The sequence below is a fragment of a genome, unplaced genomic scaffold, assembly GCF_019419815.1.
Source record: "Pyrus x bretschneideri cultivar Hongxiangsu unplaced genomic scaffold, Pyrus_bretschneideri_v1 Contig15, whole genome shotgun sequence".
NCBI classification, from domain to species: domain Eukaryota; kingdom Viridiplantae; phylum Streptophyta; class Magnoliopsida; order Rosales; family Rosaceae; genus Pyrus; species Pyrus x bretschneideri.
In genome coordinates, this window is record NW_025999446.1 from 6613200 (window position 1) to 6629727 (window position 16528).

Here is a 16528-nt window from a genome sequence, read left to right on the forward strand (position 1 = left end):
TCCAAACTCACCGATTGAAAGATGAATTAATGACCAGAGAAATTAAGGCACCCGCAACAAAATTAGTTTTCCGGTAAACGTGGCAGGAATTAATGCTCCAAAATTGACAATAAAATTAGATCAACATTCATCAAATGAACTAATTAATCTAAATTGTAAAAAGCAAAACTAATTAATTTGAAAAATAAAAAAACATTCCACAGTACAAAGAGGTTTAAAGCATGAGCTAAATCCATTAATTCATGGCACCAAATTACATCAACAACAGCAAGTACATAAGAATAATTCATAATTTAAACAGGCAAACAGGCTTGCCTGTTTATTTAAGTAAATGGCCATTAATCCAATTGTTCCAAAACTAAGAAAAAAACAAGGGAAAAGAAAGAGCATAGAAAACCAACAATAGCAACATTACCACCACACAAGAACAACATTGTACTCCACACATCCTAACAAATTTATTCATATAACAATCTTAATTAGTACTTAATTAGTACTATAAAGAGCTTGTAATTAGCCCCCAAATCTTATTCACATTTGAAGCCAGGAGGGACTGTTTTCTGGCATGCACTAACAAGCAAGCTCAAAGCAACTGGCACTTCCAAGTTGACAAGCCCTAGAGCATTGGCCTTAATCACAGTGCAGAGGCAAACGGCAGCCTCCAAATCAGCCAACCCTTCAAGCAACGCGCAACAACCGCTCGTTGGCGGTATTCCGATTTTGAGGTTGACAAGTCCTAGAAGGTCCACACAAGCCCCTAGCTTCAATGTGTCTTTAGGGCAGGTTTCCGCCTTAGGTGCGGGCGCCACTGGCGTTGGACCAGGCTTGGGGCTGGGCTTGCATGTGCCGCAAGCAATGGAGAATGTGGATAAGTAGAAAAGGATTGAGAAGATGAGAAGGGTTGCTGAGAGCTGCTTGGTAGAAGCCATGGATGGAGTGGTTTTTTAAGAGTTATAAAAATTTGGGGTGCCTCATTGAAGGGAGGGGTGCCCTCCATTTTAAAGGCAGATTGTGAGGTTGCTGTTTCAGAATCCGATTAAGTGGAAGAGAAGTGAAAATGGATGATAAGGTACAGCGAAGATTTTGTATGTTTGTGGGGGTGGGGGGATGAGAAGTCTAATTTTTTGTTCACGACATTTGAATTTGTGACCTCTTATTTATTGAGTAAAGAAAAATACCACTAGTTCGAAGTGGCAAGTAATTGGGTTATCTGAAATGTTATTAGCATTAGTCATGATTGCCAAACAAGTACTCATTGTGAGGTAGGACCAAACCTCCAAAAGGCATGGCCGATGGAAATTTCTAGGCATTTGTATTGACTCGCTCAATCAACAGTACACATCCATCCGCATAAAGTTGGACAACCGCTATGTTTAGCAAGTCTTTTAAGATGATTTTAGGACAAAGATTCATCATAAATATCTCTTCGGAGCTTAAAGATCATACAATTTAGATCACTCAAATTGAATTCATATATTTCATTAACTTTTGCTGGTCCACCTCATACAAACCAAGAGCTCCAATTTTTCTCACACAAACTAAGGACCCAAATGTCCTTGTCCTTAGGCTTCAAATACTAAGGTTCAACAAGTATCAAATTCATTAATTTAAATCATTGATAGTCATCACTTAATACTACGGTCTAGTGATATTTCTCTTCACTGGTAGGTAAGTCCATTCTCGTCAGAGGAGAATTGAACCACATTCTCGTCAGAGGATATTTCTCTCCACTCTTTTAGTGTAGATAATGTTGTTTGTTAAAAAAAAAAAAAAAAATGTGTTAATAGTACACATATCATTCATTCTATCTTCAATTTTATTAGGCTAAAGTACAAAAAATTACCTCAACTATTGGTATCACAACACTTTCATACCTTATCTTTTAAAATTGACAATGTTATACCTCATCTTTAGAATTTGGTCCAATGTTATACGTTACGTTACTTAGCCGTTTACTTTTCAGTTAAATGCTGACGTGACTTGATTCGGAGCCCACTTTCTATTAAAAAATCATTAAAATATTATTAAAAACTAAAAAAAAATTATTTAATATTTTTTTAATATTAAAATAATAATAAAAAGTAAAAAATAAAAAATAAAACAATTAAAAAAAAAAAAAACCCTTAGTTCGTCCCTCCCCCTCCCCCCTCCTCTCTCTTCTCCCCATCTTCATCTTCTTCCCCCCACCTGCAAACCCCCAAAAAAAAAAAAAAAAAAATTCAATTTGTCTTCCCCCCTCCCCACTTCCCCACGCCCCTGTCTCCCTCCTGTAACCCAGAAAAAAAAAAAAAAAAAAAAAAAAAAAACGAGATTCTATCGACGGGAAGATGGGTGGGGGGGGGGGGTGGTGGACAAAATGGGCTCACTTTGGATTTGTTTTTTTTTTTTTTTTTTTCTTCTCCTTCTTCTTCTTTCTGGGTTGCATGGGGTACACGAACTGGGTTGGGTTGAGTTTTTTTTTTGTTTTTCTTATTCTTCTTTTTCTTTCTGGGTTGCAGGGGGGTGGGTACTGGGTTGGGTTGGATTTTTTTTTCCTTCCTCTTCTTCTTCTTCCTCCTTCTCCTTTTTTTTTCCTCTCCTTCTTCTTCTTCCTCCTCCTTCTCCTTCTCCTTCTCCTTCTTCCGCAGGGGGCGTTGATGGGTTTTCAAAAAAAAAAAAAAAATTTCTTCATCCTTCTCCTTTGTTTCCTCTTCTTCTTCTTCTTCTTCCTCCTTCTCCTTCTTCCGCAGAGGGGGTTGATGGGTTTTCATTTTTTTTTTTTTTTACTTTTCTTAATTATTTTAAAAAATATGAAATAATTTTTTTTTAGTTTTTAATAATATTTTTTAAATTTTTTAATAGAAAGCAGGTCCCGAATCAAGCCACGTCAGCATTTAACTGAAAAGTAAATGACCAAGTAACGGAAGGTATAACATTGGACCAAATTCTAAAGATGAGATATGACATTGTCAATTTTAAAAGATGAGGTATGAAAGTGTCGTGACATCAATAGTTGAGGTAGTTTTTGCACTTTACCCATTTTATTATTCCAATTATTAGCCGAACATTACAAACAACTAGGGGTGGATTTTTTTACCAAATTGTCGTGCCAACCGAATTGCCAACCATGCCATACCGATTTTGTGCTAATCAGTAATGGTACGGTATTATACCATACCAAAATTTCATGGTACGGTATTAGTAATGGATACCACTACCACGGTATTACCATACCGTACCAAAAATATAATATAATTTATAAATTATATAATATATAATTATATAACACATATTTATAATAAGAAATTATTATTGGCATTCCAAAAATCTCATTTTGCACTCCAAACTTTCTATAATTAGAAAATAAAAGTCTACTTATATTAGCATTGTTGTTGGTGACTTTGATCTTTTGAGTTGGTGGAAATTAAACATAAAAGAGTTCCCAATTCTTTCACAAATAGCCAAGGATATCTTTGCAATCCCCACTTCTACCGTGGTTAGTGAAAATGCATTTAGCTTAGGGAGGAGTGTTGTGGACCCTTTTAGGGGCATCCTTGACTCCTAAAATGGTAGAGGCACTGTCTACTAGTTATTGACTTAGGGCGGATGAAGTAAACTTCTACAAGGAACTAACGGAAGATATGCTTCAATTTTACAAGGAAATGAAAGAAGTGAAAACAAGTAAGATATGCTTTGATTTTTTTAGTAAATTATTTATTAAATGATTTTCAACTTTACTTCTTCTTGCTACTAATATATTTTCTTTGTTTGTAATGTAGGCTTGACACGAGCTCAATCTTCTACGACTTCAATGTCTCCTCCAAAAGCTTCAACATCTCAAGCTTGAAGAATTGATTAATGAATCTTACTTTTTGAAGTTTAGTTCCAATTTCATTTGGTTTGAAACTTTAACTTCTATTTGGATTGTTAACTTCTATTTGTTTTGGTTCGTAACTTCTATTTGGATTGTAAGCTTAATTTTCATCATCAATCTTGATGCATCATTTGAATTATTGTGTGTGTGAATTGTGAATGATGAATAATAGATGAATTTAAGTTACAATGTATGAGATAAAGGTACAAACGAAAAAAAGTTTTGCCCTTGAATTGGGTTAAAAAAACAAAAATAGATTTTGTCTCAAAATAAAGTGACAATTACTATTGACATACCATGTCAACCAAACTATTTGATAGTACTAAACCTTGGTATACCGAAAATTTAGTATTGTAATGATAATAAATTTTGCGAAACCAAAAATTTAATACGGTAATTGATGCAAGGGATTTGATACCAACACTACAAACAACCACAATTTCACCAATTTCCGCCGAAAAATAAAAATAAATAAGAGTTAATTACAAAAAACTACCTCAACTACGGGTCAAATGACACTTTCATACCTCATCTTTTAAAATTGACAATGTCATACATCATCTTACGAATTTGTGTCAATGTTATACTTTCTGTTAGCTTGGCCGTTTATTTCTCAGTTAAATGCTGACGTGGCTTAATCCGGGACCTATTTTTATTAAAAAATTAATAAAAAATTTATTAAAAACAAAAAAAATCATTTAATATTATTTAAATATTAAAATAATAATAAAAAAGTACATAAAAAAATAAAAAACATTAGCCATCATCTTCCCTCTCCTTTCGTGCATCTCCCCCCTCTCTCTTCCGCATCATCTTCCTGCAACCCAGAAAAGAAGAAGGAGAAAGAAGAAGAAGAAGAAGAAGAAGAGAAAAAAAAAAAAAAAAAAAAAAACCCAAACCAAACCAAACCCAGTTCATCCCCCCTCCCCCCACCACAAACCCAACCCCCTGCAACCTAGAAAGGAGGAGGAAGAAGAAGGAAACCAAAAATAAAAAATAAAAAAAAATAAAAAAACAATGGGAAACCCAGTTCGTCCCCCCTGCAGAAGAAGAAGAAGAAGAAGAAGAAGAAGAAGAAGAAGAAGAGGAGGGAAGAAGAAGAAGAGAGAAGGAAAAAAAAAAAAAAAATTAAAGCAGCAAACCCGTCCCCTCTCACCCAACCCCACCCCCCCCCCCACCTAACCCGCAAAAGAAGAAGAAGAAGAAGAAGAAGAAGAAGAAGAAGAGGGAAGCAGAAGAAGAGAGAAGAAAAAAAAAAAAAAAAAAAAAAAAAAAAAAAAAAAAACCCAGTTCGTCCGCCCCCCTCGCACCCACCCTCTCCCCTCCACACCCATTCCCCCACCCCCCCCCCCTCCGGCGCCCCTGTCGCCCATTTTCTCCTCGCCCAGGAGAATGGGTTTTTTTTTCTGGGTTTTTTTTTTTTTTTTTTTGGGGTTATAGGTAGTGGGTGCGAGGTTGGGTGCAGAGGGTGGGGTGCGAAGGTGGGGAGGTTGGGTGCGTGGGTGTGGAGAGAAGAGGGGATGAGGAGCAGGGAAAACAAATTGGTTTTTTTTTTTTCTCTTCTGTTTTTCTGGGTTGTAGTTGCAGAAAGGGGAAGAAGATGAAGATGGGGAGAAGGGAGAGAGGGGGAAGGGACGAATTGGTTTTTTTTTTTTTTTTTTTTATTAACTTTTCTTCATTATTTTAATATTTAAATAATATTAAATGATTTTTTTTTTTTTAATAATTTTTTAATAAAAATGGGTCCCGATCAAGCCACGTCAGCATTTAACTGAGAAATAAACGGCCAAGCTAACGGAAGGTATAAAATTGACACAAATTCGTAAGATGAGGTATGACATTGTCAATTTTAAAAGATGAGGTATGAAAGTGTCATTTGACCCATAGTTGAAGTAGTTTTTTGTAAATAACTCAATAAATAAAATAAAACAGAGTTTACAGAGAGTGCGTGTGCGTGAAAGCTCTCAACTTTCGTTCTCGTAGATCGCTGATTCAGTTAAGAGAAAATCGGTCGACGTCGCGAGCTCACCATAATTCTTTGGAGAGAGAGAGAGTTGAGCTGATCTTGGCGGTGGTTGTGGTGGTGGGGAGATGGCGATACTGTACGCGCTGGTAGCACGAGGATCGGTGGTGCTGGCGGAGTTCAGCGGCACGTCGACGAACGCGAGCACAATCTCCAGGCAAATTCTCGAGAAAATCCCCGGCGACAGCGACACCCACGTCTCCTACTCTCAAGATCGCTACATCTTCCACGTCAAGCGCACCGATGGCCTCACCGTCCTCTGTATGGCCGACGAGACCGCCGCCCGTACGTCGTCGTTTTGTTTGACCCAATTCTCAATTCCCCTCCCCAAATTTCTATTTTTTTTTTTTTTTTATTTTGTTCGATGTTTTTATGCAGGGAGAATGCCATTCGCTTTTCTTGAAGACATTCATCAGAGGTTCGTGAGGACCTACGGCCGCGCTGTTCATTCGGCTCAGGCTTACGGCATGAACGATGAGTTTTCTAGGGTTTTGAGCCAGCAGATGGAGTATTACTCCAATGATCCTAATGCCGATAGGATCAATCGACTCAAAGGCGAAATGAGCCAGGTAAAAAAATGTCAATTTTGTCACCAACTGATCAAGTTCAATTGTGGACTTTGGTTCCAATTTGTTTGCTCTTTTTCGTATTGATTGCGGTTTGATTTCTTATTCAGTTTTCGGATTTGTAGGTGCGAAATGTGATGATTGAGAACATTGACAAAGTTTTGGAAAGAGGGGATCGCTTGGAGTTGCTGGTTGATAAAACTGCTAATATGCAAGGCAATACCTTCCGGTTCAGAAAGCAAGCTCGCCGTTTCAGAAGCACTGTGTGGTGGAGAAATGTTAAGCTCACGTATGTTTCCTAAGCTCAAAGCTCAATTCAATAGCTACAGAAACTTCGAAATTATCAATTTTTTGTGTCTTTTCATCTTATGCTTTGAAAGAGTTGTGTGTACTTTGTGCAATGGTTACATTTTCATGTGAGACAGTCACATTACTATACTGTCAATTCATCTACGTATTCAAACCACAGTTATATTTGATTATCATGCAAGAGTGTTTTATGTAATTGTTACGTTGCTAGACTGTCAATTCAACTATGTATTGAACCCACAGTTTGTGCTATTGTCTGGCACGAGTGTTTTATGCAACCTTGATGCTTTTATGTCAGCCGGTATGGAATGTTATGAATTCAGCTATGTATACAAACCACAGCTTGTGTTCGATTGTCTGGCAAGAGCGTTTTATACTTTTGTGTAATGGGTATTGTTTTATATCTGACACTCTGGCATATTAGTTGTCTGCCCCTCGTTACCAAGTGCATTGAATTTTGCAGGGTTGCATTGATATTCCTTGTGCTAGTAGTAATTTATGTTGTGCTGGCTTTCGTTTGCCATGGCCTCGCACTACCCTCCTGCTTGAAGTAGTGAATGACAAACAACAAACAAGTGAGATTGGAATGTGCTTTCTCTTCGTTTTCTTCCTCTTCTGGGTATATGAGATTCTTCTATTTAAACTTCCACTGACGTAAGTTGTCAGATTCTTGTGTTTATGTGATTTCAAATCGCTCATTTGCGTGTGTAGTCCATGGGAGTTTTGGCCGCAAGGTTGTATGTTTCTTGAAAACCATAGCTTGATGAGCTTATTATATTTATGGCTGGTCTTATTTATCTAGTTCTTTCGTGCATTATGAATTCGATTAATAGACCGAAGAGCTTTGTTCGTGAGTGAGTGTATGAATGCAATTCAAAAGAAACAGCAGTCATCTTTAAAGAGGATATTTCTACATACCGTTGTATGTTACACTTGGTTATCCTCTACAAGATGAAGCTTGTTTAATAACTCCACCAATGCTTGTAAGGTAGTCTTATAATGTTCTTCCGATTGTGCCCCTTCTTCTGCAACGGGAAGGGCAAGTTTATAGAGATGATTATACCAGTACACTGGGTTATACATATCGATGTTACTGGAGCCGTGATCGAGAAGATACCTGCACTTGAAATCTTTACTCCAACGCGGCAGAATGTAGCACGATGGGACTTCTTCCACGCCGTTATAATTAAGAACGTTCAACGTATGCCTGCATAGATAACCTTTGTAGTTGAACAAACTGCAGATGCATCGGATATTGACCTGTGTTGTTTCGTACAAAACCTCATAGCATCTGACTTCCTTCTCGTTTCCTTCAACTTCAACCCGTTCCTTGACTATGTGGGTCGGTATAGGCCCGTTCACATTCACCTGCCTTGTGTTGAAACAGGAGTACATGCCCTCAACCTCCAACTGGAACCTCCGGAAAATTTCCTTCGTATATACCTTCCGTAGCTGTTCTCCGAAATTACATCTCGTTTTTAGTTCAACAATTGAACTTCTCGACTCCACATCCGCTGCCACCTCTTTGACGCGCTTCCTATGCAGCGATAAAATCGTACTTATCAACAAATTCCTTAAACGACGTATGCTTATGTACATAACCATCAAAAAATGGCGTCAAGCTCTTGTTTTCTCGGATAGGGATCATTCCTGCGAAAACTGTGTCTTTTACGTACACTGGCACCCACATCTGCCGATCTTCATACAATGTCTGAAGCCATCTATTATCCCCCAGTGTGTGCCGCTTGATCAGTTCCGCCCATGAAGTTTCGAATTCAGCTATCTTCAAGGAATTATAGACTGCGTTGTGTAATTGTCTCTTGATTTCGTCGTATCCCCTCAGCCCTCCCAATTTCTCTGGAACTCTCTGCATGATATACCACAAACAATAGCAATGGCGAGCATTCGGTATAACCTCAGACACTGCATTTTGCAGGGGCTTGCATTGATCGGTAATGAAGACTTGTGGAGGGCCCCCGAGCATGCATTTGAGCCACGCCCTGAGCATCCAAACGAAATTTTCCACTGATTCTTGCCCAAGGAAGCCGCAGCCCAACAAAACTGATTTTCCATGGTGATTTATGCCAACAAATGAAATCAGGGGGATTTCAAATTTGTTTGCCAAGCATGTTGTGTCGATTTCAACTGCGTCACAAAAGTAGCCATATGCAGCCCTGGACCTAGCATCAGCCCAAAACACATTCCTCAGGCATCTGCCGTCATCAAGATCCATTAGATAATAGAAATTAGGGTTCGTCAATTTCATGCGACAAAAGTACTTGTAAACTGCATGAGCGTCTCCTTCTTTAAGTTCCAAGTGTTTAGAGAGATCAGTCGAATTCAAACCTTCAGTTTCGCTAAACTTTGAGTATCCACTGCACCCAACGTCCAAAACAGGTGTTCGATACAGCTTGACAGTGTGAACTTCTGTAACAGGCTCCGGTTGCAGTTGTGCACTTTTGGCAGCAAGGATCATTTTCTTATGTGACTTGTAAAACCTTTTGATTTGGGGACTCACCTGATGATTGTGTTCAAGCTCTAATTCGACTATTCTCCACCGTTTGGAGTCCACCAGCCTGATAACTACCATTGCAGGACAACCAGTTCTTGTTTCGGGTCTTGGATTATTGGCTTCGCTCTTTTTCTTGAAACCTGCACTGCTGCAACTTAACTTTGCTCGATACCGCTCTTTTCTCTTTGATCTGAACCATGAATTGCTTACTCTGATGCCAAGTCCCTGCTCTTTCCCATAGATATTGTAAAAATCATAGGCTTCGTCAAATGAATCGAACTCCAAACCCACCGTAGGTTCTCGGGGGTCCTTTTTTCTGTGTGTTTCCCCAGTTCCATTATCATGCTCGGTAAAATCTCCCTCCAATTCATAGTCATCCCCTTCGTCAAATACAGGCTCGGTGTTGAGAGAAACTTGTTCCATCTGAAGTAACAATCATACAAGAAAAATCCTTTCGGACACCATTAAACCAAAAGTTTGAATGACAAATGCAACCTTGAATTTCAAAGTTTCACGATTTACAATGAATTGCAAAGCCAGTTGAGCGCCCAGCTGCACATGGCACGACGGAACAGGAATGTGATTCCGCCGTGCCTAACGAACCCTCCTCCCTTTTCAGGCTAAGGCACGACGGTATCAATAAAAGTAACCCTATACAAAACATCCATTTTTGTACATCAGTAGTAAAAGGGTGAAAATCTCATCACTTTGAGCATGCATTTGTCAGAAACTCCAAAGTAACAAAGGGTAAAAGTTTTTATCCACTCAAACAATTCTTTCAATCCACAGCAGCAGTAAAAACATTACAGTAAGATATACAACCAAAAAATTTTAAAAATATTTACAATTTCACAGACAAATGCACAATCGATAACCCCATAATTAAGGATTAAAGAACTTGAATGCCGTTATTTACCGTTGAATTTGCTTATTCTAAACCTAAAATACAGATTAAACACAAAATTTAACTTTCTTTCACTTTCCCACCTTTTCTCGGCTTCCAAACAGTTGCTAATAATCCAATTCCAAGGTCAAAACGATCCACTTAATCTCATAACTAAATGCAAAAACACGGAAAATTAGGGTAATAGAGTGAGAATTTAGGCGATCTTACCGCGATTTACCGGGTCGGAGTCGCCGGGGCGGGAAACCCACTGTCAGAGACTCGGAGGATTGGGGCTGAGTCGGGGCGCTCCGAGTTAGCTGCTGGTGAAGGAAAAGTGCGAATCACACTAGGGATTACAGAGCTTCCACAAATCTATCAACCCTGTGCGCTGACACGTGGGCTAAAACCTCATTATATTTTCTCTTCCAATGGTGATAGCTTCTGTAAGCAGTGCTATTCACACATCTTGTTAATTTTTATCTATTGATCTTCAGTTATTCATTTCAAAGTTTGTTTGCTTTGGGTATGTTTTCATTTTTCCACTTGAAGTTTGTCCTTTTTGTCTAACATTTGTGAACTACACCCAATAGGTGTTGTCTTCAAGTACATCCATTGATGTTCGTACGCTAGATGTAAATGAAACTTTTGAAGAGGTTATGAGGCCCAAAGTTCCATATGAAACCATTGAATTGGTGTTAAAGATGTTCTTCCTTTACTAAGCTTATTCTATCCCTCTGCATCTCACAATATACCGCACCCTCTTGGTCTTTAAAATGATGTTTGTCTTGTTAGTTTGTTGACGCCAGTGACTTGTCTAACTAGCACAAGGCACGTTCCCAACTAGTTTATGTATTTACTATTACGAACATAGCAATATTTTGGAGGTCTATGAAATAGACCTTAGTTGCAACGCTTTGAATCAATGCTTCATCTGTGCTTTTTTTTGTTTTTTTCGTTCGTTGCCATCTCCCTCAACCGAATTCGAGGCTTCGAGATAGGTATAGACCTCGAGCACCACCATCATTACACATGCAGGTGTAGTACATGGCTCCCTGATCACGACGTCTAGATTATTCCGCTGTTGACGAAATAGGTTTCCTCACAACGCCACACGTGAGTGGATATTAGCCGTCATTCAGCATATTCGAAGCACTTACATATTTTCATCCATCTTTAAGTCCTAACTACGATTCATGAAGACAATGTCACATGTATCAACCAGATCAAGAAATGATGCATCAGCAAAGTCAACACCTAGCTTATTGCATCTACATCACATCAACAAACCATCAGAAGATTGAAGTCAAGTAGATTTGTAACACAGACAATATGGTCGACCTCTTCATGAAGTCACTGCTGGAATCAACCTTTAAGAAGCTTGTTCGAGGAATTGGCAAGCGTAACTATCTCATTTTCAATACTTATAGTTCTCAAGGGGAGTATCCGGAAGTATACTTACTTGACCTTAATACATTTTTTCCCCTTAGATCATGAGCTTTTCCCACTGGGTTTTTGCTAACCCAAAGAGGTTTTGGCGAGACACCATTCTAGGATGGTCATACCCTTGTATGCTTTTTCTAGTACTTATGTCCTAAAGATGTTAAGCATCGACATGTTGCATTAACGCACATTTTCCTACTTAGACTATAGGTTTTGTCCCATTTGGTTGTATTATAGCATGTTTTGGTGAGACTTACTCCTACTTGCAATTTCTATATGATACTCACGTTTGCTACTTGTTCCAACTAGAAGAGACGACTTCATCAACTAATTCTACATTTGCATGAAGATCTGATACGACCACTACTTGAGTATTTGCACGGAAGAGTGTTATAAATATATTTTATATGATATGATTGTGTAAATTTGTAGTAGATTTGATTTAGAAACTATGTAGTCTAGGAGAGTCTTTTCCTACTATACTTTGTATTCTTGGGAAGCAAGTTTCTTTCTCCTTATTGTTTACTATATATAAAGGCACAAGGCATGAAGGATAAAACTACAATTCCTCACACCCTTCTCTTCCTTCTTGGCGCACCCCTCTTCTTCTCCTTCTAAATTTTAGGTCACAACACTATACTCTTCTAAAAGCCGGTGGACAGGTACTATGTTAGAGTAAAATGTAGAAATATAGAGAATAATCTGAATGATAACTTTGAGGTACGACTTGAATCGTTTCCTTAAAGTGTTATTTGCCCCCACTCGAATGAGTTTGCTAAAGGGTTCTTGGCAAGTCACTTCCAAGATACAACAAAGTATGGAATATTCGATTAGCAAAATCGAATTATATTCCCTTAGAAATAACTAAAAAGAAATTGTATGAATGTGATGGAGAGAAAAGAGAGTAAGGAATGTAGAAACAAATTTCTAAAAATTGTGTGTGAAACATTATGCCACAATAGGTATTTATATGCATTAAATCACCCGTTCATTGAGTCCTTTCATTTTAGTTGAAGATATACAACCCTTCTTAATAGTGTTGACCCAAAAGACACGTCTTCTATTTAGAATTTTCAGAAAATAAATTTTGATTATTTATATGTTTTAATTCTACTCATACAATTTGAGTAAGCATCATATCTTTTAACTAAAAGTTGTAACCATTCAACTAATTACATTTGCTGCGCATTGCAGCACCCTTCATCATACACACACGTTGCACAATGCAGTACCAAGTCATTATATATATATATATATATGTATGTATGTATGTATGTATGTATGTGTATATATAAAATATAATGTGTATATATATATATATAAAATAATTTATATATTTATTATTGAAATCTCTAACAATAATGTAGAAATGTAGAGAATAATCCGAATGATGAAATCTTAAAGTGTTATTTTCATCATGGAACAAGTCTGATAACATGGCTTTGAAGATTATCAATCAAGATGTCTACAAGTTATACAAATTTGATGGATCAAACTTCATCTGATGGAAGAATAAGATGCGTTTCATGCTTACTATTCTAAAAGTCATTTATGTGTTGGACCCGAAATTAGAGCCTATTCGTGAACCAAGTGACGAAGACTCGGACAAAATAGTTGACAATCGAAAGAAGCGTGAATAAGATGAATTGGTATGCCAATGACACATCTTGGGCGCATTGTCTGATCGCTTATATGACATGTACACACACATTCAATCTCCAAAAGAAATATGGGAAGCACTTGAACACAAGTACATAATGGAGAAAAGAGGTACCGATAAATTTTTAAAGTTCAAATATTATAAATTCACTATGTTTGATAACAAACTCATCCTAGATCAAGTTCATGAATTATTGGTCTTGGTCTCAAAGCTTCGTGAACTTAAAATAGTTATTCCGGATCCATTGATAGTTGGGGCTATTATAGAAAAATTACTCCAAACATGGAATAACTATAGAAAGAAACTTCTACACATGGTGGAAGATATTAGTTTGGAAGATTTGCAAAAGGGTATTCAAATTGAAGAGGAAACTCAAAATCGTGATAAGAATTTTGTCAATTAAGATTCCTCCAAAGTTCACATTGTTGAAGGAAACAAATACAAAAAGAACTTCAAAGTCAAATTTGATAAAGGGAAGTTTAAAAAGACCAATTCCAACAACAATCAAAAGAATGCAAATAGTGTCTGCTACCATTGTGGAAAGAAATGTCATTACAATCGTGATTGTAGACACAGAAAAACAAGTGAGAAATATGCCAATAAGACCAATAACGCAAATATGATGGAAAACTCTAGAATTGATAACATTGTTGCAGTGGTATCAATGATGCATGTTGGCATGATTATCAAACTGAATATGACAGTGGCAATAAAATCCTCTGATTGTGGTTCGACTCAGGAACTACTATACATGTGTGCAATGACAAGGCATAATTCATGACATATGAAACATCAACGAACAATCAAGAGGTTTTAATGGGGAATCATAATTCCGCCAAAGTTCTAGGAAAATGAACCGTTGAACTTTAGTTTACTTCTGGGAAGAAATTGACGTTGCTTAATGTACTGCATGTTCCAGAAATTAGAAAGAATCTTGTGTCTATAAATTTATTATGTAAGAACGGTATAAAGACTATTCTAGAGCCCGACAAGTTAATAATGTCGAAAAATTGAATGTTTGTTGGAAAGGGGTATTCTTGTGATGAGATGTTCAAACTAAGTATTAATAATAAAGTGCTTTTTTCTACTTATATTGTTGAATCTTCCTCTCATTTATGGCATTTATGTTTAGCACATATAAATTTTAGATCTTTAAATTACATAAGCACACTTGGTTTAATTGCTTGCAATGATGATTATAATGATTAATGTGAAACATTTATTCAAGCGAAAAATGACTAAGAAACCTTTTTCAACTGCTGAAAGAAATAAAAATTTAGTAGACTTAATACATTCTGACATATGTGAATTTAATGGTGTTTAACAAGAGGAGGAATGATGATTATAATGATTAATGTGAAACATGTATTCAAGCGAAAAAGGACTAAGAAACCTTTTTCAACTGCTGAAAGAAATACAAATTTATTAGACTTTATACATTCTAACATATGTGAATTTAATTGTGTTTAACAAGAGGAGGAAAAAGATATTTTATCACATTTATAGATGATTATTCTAAGTTCACTTATGTTTATTTATTGTCTAATAAAGATGAAGCCTTTGAGTGTTTTAAGCGCTATAAAGCTGAAGTTGAAAACCAAAAAGGAAGGAAAATTAAATGCCTTAATAGTGATAGAGGTGGTGAATATTTCTCACATGAATTTGATATTTTTTTGTGAAGAGCATAGTGTTATACATAAAAAAATTACACCATATACACCACAACAAAATGGTTTGGCAGAAATAAAAAATAGGACACTCGCTTAAATGATTAATTCTATGATGCTTAATGCTAATACTCCAAAATATTTATGAGGTGAAGCATTGTTTACTGCATGCCATAAACACAATAGAATTACATCTACGAAGACACATGTGTCACCATATGAAATTTGGAAAGGAAGAAAACCAAATTTGTCATATTTGAGAGTGGGGTTGTGTAGCCTTTTATAAGGCACTGGACCTTAAGAGATCCAAGTTGGGTCCAAGAGGAATTAAAAGCATATTTGTAGGATATGCAGAAAATTTAAAGGCATATTGTTTACTTAATTTAGACTCAAATACAATAGTTGAGTTTAGAGATGTCAAATTTATTATAAATTCTATAACGACCACTCAATATCTGGAAAAAAGAATGATCAAACACTTTTATCTAATCCGGCTTGTAATCATTCTCAAGGTGAGAAAAGAAAACATTAATCAAGCAAGGAAAAGTCAAAGAGTAAGAAAAGAAAAGACTTTAGGCTCTGATTTTATTTCATCTCTATTTATTGTATTTTTAGTCGAAGCAAATAAAACAAAGGTTCTTAAAAAAATACCCATATTGTTGAATGTTGAGGATGATCCTAAAAGTCTAAGCAAAGCAATGACTTCAAGAGATGCAGCCTTTTGGAAAGAGGTTATAGATGATGAATTTGAATAATTGATATTTAATCAGACATGGGTTTTAGTAGACTTGCCTCAATGATCAAAAGCAATAGGTTGTAAGTGAGTATTTACAAGAAAATACAACACAGATGGGTCTATTCAGACATTTAAAGCCAGGCTGGTTGCCAAAGGTTTTAAGCAAAAAAAAGGAATAGACTATTTCGATACATATGCATCAGTAGCTAGACACACATCAATTAGAATATTGTTTGCATTGGCATCTTTATATATAATTTGCATGTGCATCAAATGGATGTGAAAACGGCTTTTTTTTTTAAATGGTGATTTAGATGAAGAAGTCCATATGAAATAACCAGAAGGGTTTGTTCTCCCTGAGAATGAAAAGAAGGTTTGTAAATTAGTAAAGTCGTTATATGAATTGAAGCAAGTACCAAAACAATGGCATGAAAAGTTTGATTTTGTCATTTTATCATATGGATTTAGACATAGCAATGTTGTTAAATGCATATACTCTAAATTCACAAATGATTATGGTGTTGTTATATGTTTATATGTCGATGACTTGCTAATTTTTGGTACAAACATGAAAGGTGTTTCTGAAACTAAAGAGTATCTAAATTCAAAATTTAAGATGAATGGCTTGAATAAAGTAGATCCTATCTTAGGAATTAAAGTAAAGAAGCATAGTAGAGGTTACGCTTTGTGTCAGTCACATTATATAGAAAAATTGCTTCTTAAGTTTAAGCATCTACAAATAAAAGAAGCAAATATCCCTTATGACCCTAGTGAAACTTTGCTTAATAATTTTGGTAAGTCCGTTGCACAGCTTGAGTATACTAGTATAATCAGAAATTTAATGTGTGTCACGCATTGTACCAGACCAAATATCGC

General features: G+C 36.5%; 4 protein-coding genes across 4 annotated transcripts; 1 reads left to right on the top strand and 3 right to left on the bottom strand.

The window, feature by feature from the left end:
* Positions 1-213: 213 nt before the first annotated feature.
* LOC125475613 (putative lipid-binding protein AIR1) lies at positions 214-987 on the bottom strand. The gene has a single exon (XM_048580591.1). It carries the CDS (start codon positions 927-929, stop codon positions 528-530), a length of 402 nt encoding a protein of 133 aa, XP_048436548.1. The 5' UTR covers positions 930-987; the 3' UTR covers positions 214-527.
* Positions 988-5882: 4895 nt separating this feature from the next.
* On the top strand, positions 5883-7552 carry LOC103946719 (vesicle-associated membrane protein 711). Its single transcript, XM_048580499.1, has 4 exons — positions 5883-6161; positions 6255-6445; positions 6568-6731; positions 7215-7552. Exons 1-4 carry the CDS (start codon positions 5945-5947, stop codon positions 7303-7305), a joined length of 663 nt encoding a protein of 220 aa, XP_048436456.1. The 5' UTR covers positions 5883-5944; the 3' UTR covers positions 7306-7552.
* A 71-nt stretch (positions 7553-7623) lies between these two features.
* Positions 7624-8651, bottom strand: LOC125475565 (protein FAR1-RELATED SEQUENCE 6-like). The gene is made up of 2 exons (XM_048580501.1): positions 7869-8651; positions 7624-7776 (listed from the first exon to the last, which is right to left on the bottom strand). The coding sequence occupies exons 1-2, from the start codon at positions 8354-8356 to the stop codon at positions 7746-7748; spliced, it is 519 nt and encodes a 172-aa protein (XP_048436458.1). The 5' UTR covers positions 8357-8651; the 3' UTR covers positions 7624-7745.
* A 54-nt stretch (positions 8652-8705) lies between these two features.
* Positions 8706-10539, bottom strand: LOC125475564 (protein FAR1-RELATED SEQUENCE 6-like). Its single transcript, XM_048580500.1, has 2 exons — positions 9098-10539; positions 8706-8964 (listed from the first exon to the last, which is right to left on the bottom strand). Exons 1-2 carry the CDS (start codon positions 9684-9686, stop codon positions 8957-8959), a joined length of 597 nt encoding a protein of 198 aa, XP_048436457.1. The 5' UTR covers positions 9687-10539; the 3' UTR covers positions 8706-8956.
* Positions 10540-16528: the final 5989 nt, after the last annotated feature.